Source organism: Eriocheir sinensis, chromosome 30, assembly GCF_024679095.1.
Source record: "Eriocheir sinensis breed Jianghai 21 chromosome 30, ASM2467909v1, whole genome shotgun sequence".
NCBI lineage: Eukaryota > Metazoa > Arthropoda > Malacostraca > Decapoda > Varunidae > Eriocheir > Eriocheir sinensis.
The window spans coordinates 17200145-17212361 of record NC_066538.1 but is presented as its reverse complement, the minus strand read 5'-3'; the positions used below and the strand labels follow the sequence as shown (position 1 = coordinate 17212361).

Here is a 12217-nt window from a genome sequence, read left to right as displayed (position 1 = left end):
TACCAGCGTAGATTATATATAATAGCAGTAGTAATTGACTAAGACCAGACTAATAGCAATATCGGTTAAAAGTAATGATATATAATAGTAAGAGAAATCCTGCACCAGCCCCTTGTCTGCTGAACACCTTACTCTTCGCCTAGAGCAGGAGGGGGGAGGGGGGGCGGGGGGGTGGGGGGCGGGGATGTGGATGCGGGGCGGGAACGGTTGCTGATGGCTGTAAGGGTGTGGACTGGTTCATGGAAGGGAGGCTGGGTTGGGCTCCCCGCCGAGGCCGTCCTGGCGGGGCGGGGCACGGGGATGCGGGATGGGCGGCGGGGCGGGGTGGTTATGAGGGCGTGGACTGGTTCACGGAGGGAAGGTTGGGTTGGGTTCCACGCCGAGGCCGTCCTGGCGGGGCGGGGCACGGGGATGCGGGACGGGCGGCGGGGCGGGGCGGTCATTTCTTGACGGCCCAACTCAGGGCGCAGCGTCAGGAGGCGGCGGCGGCACCTGAAGTACTCCCGCCCATTGTACAGCTCCCGCTCCTTGACGGGGAGGGCCACGTTGTCCAGGCAGAAGGTCACTCTCTTGCGGGACTTTTGGTCACCCTGGCGGCGCAGGTCGGGACGCAGGGCCAGCAGGCCGCGCCCGAACTTGAAGTACTCCCGCCCATTGTACAGCTCCCGCTCCTTGACGGGGAGGGCCACGTTGTCCAGGGAGAAGGTCACCCTCTTGCGGGACTTCTGTTTGGTGACCTCCACATCCTTCAGCTGTTCTAGTGCCTTTTCCTGCGCCTTCACCATCTCCTGCAGCTCCAGGAACAACGCCAGCTCATCTTGTTCCTTGAGGCTGCCTCCCTCCTCCTCCTCCTCCTCTGTGTTAGTATCTTTCTCCTCTTGTATTGGTTTCTCGTCCTCAGGTGTCTTCAGCATCTCCTCTTGTCTCTTCACAAGTTCCTGCAGCTCCAGGAACAACGCCAGCTCGTCTTGTTCCTTGAGGCTGCCTCCCTCCTCCTCCTTCGCCTCCTCCGCCGCCTCCTCCTCCATGTTATTATCTCTCTTCTCCTCTTGTATTGGTTTCTCGTCCTCAGGTGTCTTCAGCATCTCCTCTTGTCTCTTCACAAGTTCCTGCAGCTCGAGGAACAAAGACAACTCGTCTTGTTCTTTGAGGTTTACTCCTTCCTCCTCCTTCTCCTCCTCCATGTTCTTCTCATCCTTCTCCTTCTCTTTGATTTCCTCCCCGTCCTCAGGTGTCTTCAGCATCTCCTCTTGTCTCTTCACAAGTTTCATCAGTTCGAGGAACGACGATAACTCGGTCTGCTCTTTGCGGCTCTCTCCCTCCTCCTCCTTCTGCTTGATGTGCTCCCCTTCCCCTGATTGCTTCAGTTCCTCCTCCTGTCTTTTCGCTAGTTCTTGCAGCTCGAGGAACAGAGACAACTCGTCTTGTTCCTTGGGGCTCACTGCCTCCTGCTCCTCCTCCTCCTGCTGTGTGAGTTGCTCCCCGTCCCTAGATGGGTCCAGTGTTTCCTCCAGTTCGTGCAACTCGGGGAACGAAGACAGCTCGTCTTGTTCCTTCAGGCTCATCTTCTCCTCCTGCTCCTCCTCCTCCTCCTGCTCCTTCTCTTCCTCCTCCCTCTCCTCCTCCTCTGCCTTCTGTACTGTATTGTTGTTTACAAATGTCTCCTCCTCCTCGTGGCTGCCGTCAGCCAGGTGCTGGGGCAAGCTCACCCTGTCGGTGTTATATCGCCGGAACAGCTTGAGGAAGGGGAAGGCCTCCAGCTCCCCCTCGGCGGGCAGCAGCAGGCCCTTCACCACGCGCACAAAGCTTGCAGTCTCGCACAAGTACATCGCGGAGTATGATAGTGCACAAGGAGTCTAGAGAAGACACTCTAGAATCCTTGATTATTATTATCATGAATATTGTAAGCCAAGCTAAGAACAGTCCAAGACTATTACCAGATGGGTCCAGCAACTTGTTAGGAAAAGGAAAGAAATAGAAGAAAGTAAAACTATATGAAGTACAACGACTTAAGTATTGCTACACTAGCATTAATTCATTAAAATGGTTAAAAATTAAGCTTCAAAGCCAACGTATTAAAGATTTATTTGCGCCCAGCTTAAACTTCCGAAGCTCTTCAGCTTCAACAACATGGCCAGGCAATTCGTTCCACTTGTTAATGGTGGACGGAATAAAACGTCTTGAATGTTGGTTGGTGTTAAATCTAATGAAAGGAAATGTACAACTCTTGGCACTGGCGGCATTCCCGGCAATGCGTGCAGGAACACACAAGCCAGGCGGTGCAGAGGGTGACTGGCATTATGATGTATTTGGCGGCATTCCTGGCAATGCGTGCAGGAACACACAAGCCAGGCGGTGCAGAGGGTGACTGGCATTATGATATATTTGGCGGCATTCCTGGCAATGCGTGCAGGAACACACAAGCCAGGCGGTGCAGAGGGTGGCTGGCATCATGATGTATTTCATACAGTAAGCAAAGTGAGCTGATGGCACGTCTGCGCCACGAGTCAGTGCTTAAGTTAGGAATAAGAAATTAACTGCACGCAAGTTTTTATCCAATAATCCAAGACGAGAGTCTGCAGCTGGTGACCAAACTGGGGAGCAACACTCCACACGAGGAAGTGTAAAAAAGGTATAGATTTGTAGCCAAAAATCCTAAAAGACTTCTTCAGAATACCAATTTTCTGTGCAACTGGGGAAGATATGCAACGAATATGTTGTTCAAAGGTCAACTTGCAGTCAAAACCTACCCCCAGAATCTTGAACGAGCTGCTCAATGCTCAGGAAACATTAAGAACATAAGAACATAAGAACGTTGGAGTCTGCAAGAGGCCGGTAGGCCTATACAAGGCAGCTCCTTTGACCCTAAGCTCCCGTGTATCTAACCCCACCTAGTATCGCTGTCCATGAATTTATCTAATCTATTTTTGAATGTGACAATTGTATTGGCACTCACCACATGACTGCTAAGCCTATTCCACTCATCCACAACCCTGTTGGTAAACCAATTTTTGCCTATGTCCCTGTTGAATCTGAATTTATCCAGTTTAAACCCATTACTTTGTGTCCTACCCGGTTCTCTTACCAACAAAACCTTATGAATATCTCCCTTATTAAAGCCCTTCATCCATTTATAAACCTCGATCATGTCTCCACGCACCCTTCGCCTTTCTAGAGAATGCAAGTTTAACTGTTTGAGTCTTTCCTCGTATGGCAAGTTTCTCAACCCCTGAATCATCTTATTCATCCTCCACTGCACTGATTCTAACATTTTGATATCCATTCTATAGTAAGGTGACCAGAACTGAACCGCATAGTCAAGATGAGGTCTAACTAATGCTAAATATAGTTTGAGGAAGACTTCGGCGCTTCTGTTGCTTACGCTCCTTGAAATAAATCCCAGTACCCTATCTGCTCGATTTCTAGCTTGAATGCATTGTGCCCTTGGACGGAGATCAGAGCTCACTAAGACCCCTAAATCTCTCTCGCACCCAGACCTGCTTATGAGAGTGTCATTTAAGCAATAGTTGTGAGAGAGGTTGTTCCTACCTACACTCAGAATACTGCACTTCCCTACATTGAACTCCATCTGCCATTTATCCGCCCAGTCATACAATCTGTTTAGTTCACCAAGTTGATTTTTTCACTTTTTCAGAGTGGCTTCCAGAAGACCAACTCCAACCCAGAAGACCAGATGTCAACCCGACTCTGATCTCTAGATGGGCAGCATGAGCGGATGCAAGATGAGAGCCAATGCAAGATGGCGCCACTATAAACACTCGCCTGCGCCAGAACGGGCTAGGCCCACCAGGACCACCTACCACCTACCGAAAGAAGCCGGAACAGGATCCACCGGGGAGAAGCCTACCGTAAAAAAAAAAAAAAAAAAAAAAAAAAAAAAAACTGGAGAACACTAGCGTCCTGATCCGACTCAATTACTCTACCGATCTTGGTATCATCTGCAAACTTACTGACATCACTACTAATTCCTGTATCTAAATCATTGATATGAATAATAAACAAGAGTGGACCCAACACCGAACCTTGTGGGACCCCACTCGTAACACATCCCCAGTCAGATCTTTCACCGTTGATTTGCACTCTTTGCTTCCTATTGCTAAGCCACGCCTTGACCCAATTCAAAACTTTACCCTCTACACCGTGAGCCTGTAATTTAAGCAACAGTCGTTGGTGAGGAACTTTGTCAAACGCTTTACCAAAATCAAAATAGATTACATCATAATTTTCATCTCTGTCTACCGCCTGAAATACTTTATTGTAGAAGGACAAGAGATTGGTGAGGCATGACCTACCTTTAGTGAACCCATGCTGCGAGTCGTGAATTAAGCTGTGTTTCTCTAGATGCTCCCGAATGTTCCTGGCTATTATGGACTCCAGCATCTTGCCTATAACCGATGTTAAGCTAATTGGGCGATAGTTTGAAGCAGCCGACCTGTCCCCCTTTTTGAAAGTCGGCGTCACATTAGCTACTTTCCATAGGCTGGGCACATAGCCAGTATTTACCGACATCTTAAAGATGTCGGTTAGTGGGTCACTGATTACATCACCAAATTCCTTTAATACCCTCGGAAATATCCCGTCAGGACCTGGCGACTTATTCTTCTTAAGCTTATCTATCTCATCCTGAACTACTTGCCTGGTAATGATTATATCCCTCAATTTATCGCCATCCCCGCCCTCGTACACCTGAACCCTTTCCGGAATAGTCGTTCGATCCTCCTGTGTGAATACTGAAAGGAAGTAGTTCAGCAATGTGCTCATATTTCGTAATTTTCTACTAGCTCCCCTGTGTTTGTTTTCAGCGGTCCAATTTTCTCCCGTGTTTTTGTTCTATACATCTGAAAGAAGCCCTTAGGATTACTTTTCGCCTCATTTGCTACTTTGATCTCATAGTTCCTTTTTGCTATCCTGGTGTTTTTCTTCACTAATCTAGATAGTTCGACATACCGTCCCCTGAGATGTGTCGCACCATTCTTTATTTAGGGATAAATTATCTTCTTAAACCCTATCTCGTGTTTTAGTCCACGAGTCATCCACTTAGGGTCATTGTTTTCTTTTCTAAGTGTTCGCTGTGGTATATGCTGTCCTTGTCCCTCTACTATTACTCTAACTAAATTATTGTAAGACATTTTTACCTGGTTCTCCTGGCTCTCCAATCCGCAGTTCTGGCCCTCATGATTCCCTAAATTATCCCAGTTTATCCCTTCAAGATGTCTTCGAAGCCCCTTGTAATTTGCTCTTTTATAATCTGGCACTAACACTGGGTTTGGTTCGCGGGTTACCGCCCAGTCTAAGCTAAAACGAACCGCATAGAAAACATCACCTAAGTATTTTGATATCAGGCATAGTGAAGTCAAAGGGGGATGAGTGGGAGGAATATGCGTTGATTCGTCCGTGATGAGAATTATATCTACCAGCGTGACCTGCTTCTTTGTTGATCTCTTTAATAGGTATCTAGTTGTCATGTTTGTGAAGATCCTTAACCTAACCTAACCTAACACCAAACATTCACTCTATCTGTCCACTCAAAACAACTCAGTAAATTTGTGTGAAAGAACCCTTAACCTAACCTAACCTAACACCGAACATTCACTCTATCTGTCCACTCAAAACAACTCAGTAAATTTGTGTGAAAGAACCCTTAACCTAACCTAACCTAACACCGAACATTCAAACAACTCAGTAAATTTGCGAAAGACTAACACCAAACATTCACTCTATCTGTCCACTCAAAACAACTCAGTAAATTTGCGTGAAAGAACCCTTAACCTAACCTAACCTAACACCAAACATTCACTCTATCTGTCCACTCAAAACAACTCAGTAAATTTGTGTGAAAGAACTCTTAACCTAACCTAACCTAACACCAAACATTCACTCTATCTGTCCACTCAAAACAACTCAGTAAATTTGCGTGAAAGAACCCTTAACCTAACCAATCCTAACACCGAACATTCACTCTATCTCTCCACTCAAAACAACTCAGTAAATTTGCGTGAAAGAACCCTTAACCTAACCTAACCTAACACCGAACATTCACTCTATCTCTCCACTCAAAACAACTCAGTAAATTTGCGTGAAAGAACCCTTAACCTAACCTAACCTAACACCAAACAATCACTATATCTGTTCACTCAAAACAACTCGGTAAATTTGCGTGAAAGAACCCTTAACCTAACCTAACCTAACACCAAACATTCACTCTATCTGTCCACTCAAAACAACTCAGTAAATTTGTGTGAAAGAACTCTTAACCTAACCTAACCTAACACCGAACATTCACTCTATCTCTCCACTCATAACAACTCAGTAAATTTGTGTGAAAGAACTCTTAACCTAACCAATCCTAACACCAAACAGTCACTATATCTGTTCACTCAAAACAACTCGGTAAATTTATGTGAAACAACGCTTAACTTAACCTAACTCTAACCCAAGCAGTCACTATATCTGTGTACTCAAAACAACAGTAATAACAGTGTAATATTGTGCAATGAGTTAAGGATAGCACTGCCTTCACACTCATCACACATCAAGAGATTGTATTCCACGGCTATTATTATTATTATCATTATTATTATTATTATTATTATTATTATTATTATTATTATTATTATTATTATTATTATTATTATTAGTTTTATTATTATTATTATTATTATTATTATTATTATTATTATTATTATTATTATTATTATTTTTGTTGTTATTATTATTATTATTATTATTATTATTATTATTATTATTATTGTTGTTGATGTTGTTGTTATTTCTATTATTCAACAATTTTCTGCTTCGTTTCAATTTGCGGCTTAAAGTTCTGAGTTTAATCCATTATCAGAAGAGAGAGAGAGAGAGAGAGAGAGAGAGAGAGAGAGAGAGAGGTCACCAATAAGAGGAAAAGAAAGAGTTAAATTCATGCAATATTGGAGAAAGCAGGAATCCATTATGAGAGAGAGAGAGAGAGAGAGAGAGAGAGAGAGAGAGAGAGAGAGAGAGAGAGAGAGAGAGAGAGAGAGAGAGAGAGAGAGAGAGAGAGAGAGAGAGAGAACAGAACAGAAAATAAAAAAGAGAGAGAGAGAGAGAGAGAGAGAGAGAGAGAGAGAGAGAGAGAGAGAGAGAGAGAGAGAGAGAGAGAGAGAGAGAGAGAGAGAGAGAGAGAGAGAGAGAGAGAGAGAGAGAGTTTTGGGTTTGGTTGTTTACTGTTCGGCCCCAATTAAGGGCTTCCTGAGGCTCACCTGTTTACCTGCAATTAACTTTTGGGGGCCAGATTTAGGGAGAGAGAGAGAGAGAGAGAGAGAGAGAGAGAGAGAGAGAGAGAGAGAGAGGAGAGGAGAGGAGAGGAGAGGAGAAATGAATAAGAAGAGATGAAAAATGAAAAAAAAAATGAAAAGAGAACTGAATAAAGAAATGACAAGAAAAAAAGACATAAATAAAGAAGAAAAACGAACAATAAAGAAAAAAATAAAACAATAAAATGAGGAAAGACGAAAAGTGGGAAGAGAAGAAATGAGAAGAGAATGAGAAGAAAAGAAGAAGAAGAGAAGAAGAGAAGAAGAAGAGAAGAAGAGAAGAAAAATGAGCAGAAAATAAAAGTGGGAAGAGAAAAATGAGAAAAGAATGAGAAGAGAAATGAGAAGAGAGAGAGAGAGAGAGAGAGAGAGAGAGAGAGAATATTCAAACTGAGTAATGGTTCTGATTTCAAGGGAGGCCCCAAATTTTGCTAATAACGCGCTCGCTCTCTCTCTCTCTCTCTCTCTCTCTCTCTCTCTCTCTCTCTCTCTCTCTCTCTCTCTCTCTCTCTCTCTCTCTCTCTCTCTCTCTCTCTCTCTCTCTCTCTCATTAATAACGTGTCAGAATTTCTAGATTTGTTTCCCATCTTTAATTATATCGGAGAGAGAGAGAGAGAGAGAGAGAGAGAGAGAGAGAGAGAGAGAGAGAGAGAGAGAGAGAGAGAGATGAAATAGTTAGTAGGGAAGGATTTAAGGATTAGGGAAGGAGGGAAGAGAGGATGAAGGGGAAGAAAGAGCAAAAAAATGATGAAAGGTGAAATAGAAGGAATAAAAGTTAGGAAGAAAAGAATAAAAAGAAAAGAGAAATGGATTGAAAGATAAAAGGAAGGAAGGAAGGAAGGAAGAAAGAAATGAGAAGGTAGGAAGGAAGGAAGGAAGAAAAAGGAAGGAAGGTAGGAAGGAAGAAAGAAGGAAGGAAGGAAGGAAAGAAGGATGCAAAGGAGGGAAAAAGGAAGGAAGGAAGGAAGAAATTAAGAAAAAAAAAGAAGGAAGGAAGGAAGGAAGGATGCAAAGGTGGGAAAAAGGAAGGAAGAATGGAAGGAAGGAAAATGATGAAGACAAGGAAAGGAAAGAAAGGAAAAGAAAGAAATTAAGGAAAGGAATATGGACAAAGAAAGGAAGGAAGGGAATGGAGACGAAGGATTAAACGTAAAGAATGAAAACAAAGGAAGAAAAGAAGAAAAGCAAATGAAGGAAGGAAGGGAATTAAGATAAAGGAAGAAAAGAGAAGAAAAAGAAATATACATAAAATAGAAAAAGAAGAAAATGTAGAAAATATGTAAGAATGTAAGGAAGAAGGAAGATAAAGATAAGGTTTATCTCTCTCTCTCTCTCTCTCTCTCTCTCTCTCTCTCTCTCTCTCTCTCTCTCTCTCTCTCTCTCTCTCTCTCTCTCTCTCTCTCTCTCTCTCTCATTGCTGTCTCGCTCAATTGGGTTATCTTAATTTGAAATCTCTCGCAATGCTCACCTCTTTCCTTCTCTCTCTCTCTCTCTCTCTCACTACAAAACTCTTCCAGCATTTTATTACACACACACACACACACACACACACACACACACACACGTAATTGTTTAAGTTGCATTGGAGTTTTAATCATGAAAGAATCTTGATTTTAACTTGTGCACATGCCAGTGTGTGTGTGTGTGTGTGTGTGTGTGTGTGTGTGTGTGTGTGTCCGCTCAAGAAATGTCAAGAATCTGCAATACTCTAAGCGAACATTAATTTGACTACTACTACTACTACTACTACTACTACTACTATTACTACTACTACAACTACTACTACTACTACTTCTCACTAATATTTCCTTCTTTTCAACATCTCTCCTTAATTTTTATCTTCTTTCCCCTCTTCATCTCTTTCTCTCTGTCTTTCCTCCATTCCTCCCTATTTCCATTTCCTTCGTTCACTTTTTTTTTTTATTCCTCCTATTGCTTTTCATTATTCCTTCCGTTATTCCTCTCTTCTTTCTTCCCTTTCTTATATTTACCAGTTTTACTACTACTACTACTACTACTACTACTACTACTACTACTACTACTACTACTACTACTACTACTACTACTACCACTACTGAATTGTATATTAAGTAAAATTTGATAAAGATAATAAAGTTAGATCAAAAAGAATAAATAAATAAAACATAAACTAATTTTAGGGGAAAGAATTTTAAAGAAGAATATTTTGAGAGAGAGAGAGAGAGAGAGAGAGAGAGAGAGAGAGATAATGAAGTTAGCTCACCGACGTAATAAAATGGAGCTTTATCTTCATGAGGTGTGAGAGAGAGGGAGAGATAGGGCTAAGCGGCAACCCTCTCTCTCTCTTTCTCTCTCTCTCTCTCTCCCGTATTCACACTGCGAACTAATCCGAAAACTATATAATCCGAAAACAATATAATCGGAGAAGTATTGTTTTTGGATTAGTTCACAGCGTGCATACAGTCGACTAGTGTGATCACTAGTATCACGTACAAGTGAAGCAGTAATAGTAATAGGTGACCAAGTAATAGCAGTAGTAATTGACTAAGACCAGACTAATAGGAATATCAGTTAAAAGTAATGATATATAATAGTAAGAGAAATCCTGCACCAGCCCCTTGTCTGCTGAACACCTTACTCTTCGCCTAGAGCAGGAGGGGGGAGGGGGGCCGGGGGCGGGGATGGGGGGGCGGGGCGAGGACGATTGGTGATGGCTGTAAGGGTGTGGACTGGTTCATGGAGGGAAGGCTGGGCTGGGCTCCCCGCCGAGGCCGTCCTGGCGGGGCGGGGCACGGGGATGCGGGATGGGCGGCGGGGCGGGGTGGTTATGAGGGCGTGGACTGGTTCACGGAGGGAAGGTTGGGTTGGGCTCCCCGCCGAGGCCGTCCTGGCCGGGCGGGACACAGGGATGCGGGATGGGCGGCGGGGCGGGGCGGTCACTTCTTCGCGCCCCAACTCGGGGCGCAGCGTCAGGAGGCGGCGGCGGCACCTGAAGTACTCCCGCCCATTGTACAGCTCCCGCTCCTTGACGGGGAGGGCCACGTTGTCCAGGCAGAAGGTCACCCTCTTGCGGGACTTTTGGTCACCCTGGCGGCGCAGGTCGGGACGCAGGGCCAGCAGGCCGCGCCCGAACTTGAAGTACTCTCGCCCATTGTACAGCTCCCGCTCCTTGACGGGGAGGGCCACGTTGTCCAGGCAGAAGGTCACTCTCTTGCGGGACTTCTGTTTGGTGACCTCCACATCCTTCAGCTGTTCTAGTGCCTTTTCCTGCGCCTTCACCATCTCCTGCAGCTCCAGGAACAACGCCAGCTCGTCTTGTTCCTTGAGGCTGCCTCCCTCCTCCTCCGCCGCCTCCTCCTCCATGTCATTATCTCTCTTCTCCTCTTGTATTGGTTTCTCGTCCTCCGGTGTCTTCAGCATCTCCTCTTGTCTCTTCACAAGTTCCTGCAGCTCCAGGAACAAAGACAACTCGTCTTGTTCTTTGAGGTTTACTTCCTCCTCCTCCTCCTTCTCCTCCTCCATGTTCTTCTCATCCTTCTCCTTCTCTTTGATTTCCTCCCCGTCCTCAGGTGTCTTCAGCATCTCCTCTTGTCTCTTCACAAGTTTCATCAGTTCGAGGAACGACGATAACTCGGTCTGCTCTTTGCGGCTCTCTCCCTCCTCCTCCTCCTCCTCCTTCTGTTTGACATGCTCCCCTTCCCCTGATTGCTTCAGTTCCTCCTCCTGTCTTTTCGCTAGTTCTTGCAGCTCGAGGAACAGAGACAACTCGTCTTGTTCCTTGGGGCTCACTGCCTCCTGCTCCTCCTCCTCCTCCTGCTGTGTGAGTTGCTCCCCGTCCCTAGATGGGTCCAGTGTTTCCTCCAGTTCGTGCAACTCGGGGAACGAAGACAGCTCGTCTTGTTCCTTCAGGCTCACCTTCTGCTCCTTCTCCTCCTCCTCCTCCTGCTCCTTCTCTTCCTCCTCCCTCTCCTCCTCCTCTGCCTTCTGTTGTGTATTGTTGTTCACAAATGTCTCCTCCTCCTCGTGGCTGCCGTCAGCCGGGTGCTGGGGCAAGCTCACCCTGTCGGTGTTATATCGCCGGAACAGCTTGAGGAAGGGGAAGGCCTCCAGCTCCCCCTCAGCGGGCGGCAGCAGGCCCTTCACCACGCGCACAAAGCTTGCAGTCTCGCACAAGTACATCGCGGAGTATGATAGTGCACAAGGAGTCTAGAGAAGACACTCTAGAATCCTTGATTATTATTATTATGAATATTGTAAGCCAAGCCAAGAACAGTCCAAGACTATAACCAGATGGCTCCAGCAACTTGTTAGGAAAAGGAAAGAAATAGAAGAAAGTAAAACTATATGAAGTACAACGACTCAAGTATTGCTACACTAGCATTAATTCATTAAAATGGTTAAAAATTAAGCTTCAAAGTCAACGTAATAAAGATTTATTTGCGCCCAGCTTAAACTTCCGAAGCTCTTCAGCTTCAACAACATGGCCAGGCAATTCGCTCCACTTGTTAATGGTGGACGGAATAAAACGTCTTGAATGTTGGTTGGTGTTAAATCTAATGAGAGGAAATGTACAACTCTTGGCACTGGCGGCATTCCCGGCAATGCGTGCAGGAACACACAAGCCAGGCGGTGCAGAGGGTGGCTGGCATTATGATATATTTGGCGGCATTCCTGGCAATGCGTGCAGGAACACACAAGCCAGGCGGTGCAGAGGGTGACTGGTATTATGATGTATTTGGCGGCATTCCCGGCAATGCGTGCAGGAACACACAAGCCAGGCGGTGCAGAGGGTGGCTGGCATTATGATATATTTGGCGGCATTCCTGGCAATGCGTGCAGGAACACACAAGCCAGGCGGTGCAGAGGGTGGTTGGCATTATGATATATTTGGCGGCATTCCCGGCAATGCGTGCAGGAACACACAA

General features: G+C 45.2%; 1 protein-coding gene across 2 annotated transcripts; it reads right to left on the bottom strand.

Annotated features, from left to right (window-relative positions):
* Window positions 1-64: 64 nt before the first annotated feature.
* Window positions 65-11795, bottom strand: LOC127005668 (trichohyalin-like). Of its 2 annotated transcripts, none has more exons than XM_050874755.1 (2): window positions 10527-11795; window positions 65-737 (listed from the first exon to the last, which is right to left on the bottom strand). In XM_050874755.1, the coding sequence occupies exons 1-2, from the start codon at window positions 11469-11471 to the stop codon at window positions 129-131; spliced, it is 1554 nt and encodes a 517-aa protein (XP_050730712.1). In that variant the 5' UTR covers window positions 11472-11795; the 3' UTR covers window positions 65-128. The 2 variants fall into 2 exon arrangements, with proteins under 2 accessions (XP_050730712.1, XP_050730711.1); XM_050874754.1 differs by having other exon boundaries at window positions 65-1163; window positions 10785-11790.
* Between the last annotated feature and the right edge of the window lie 422 nt (window positions 11796-12217).

Coding starts and splice junctions, on each gene's coding strand:
- LOC127005668 (XM_050874754.1), bottom strand. CDS start 11,471: ATGTACTTGTGCGAGACTGCAAGCTTTGTGCGCGTGGTGAAGGGCCTG. Junction 1,164..10,784: donor AGAAGGAGGAGGAGGAGGAA/GTAAACCTCAAA, acceptor GAGAAGGAGGAG/GAAGGAGTAAACCTCAAAGA.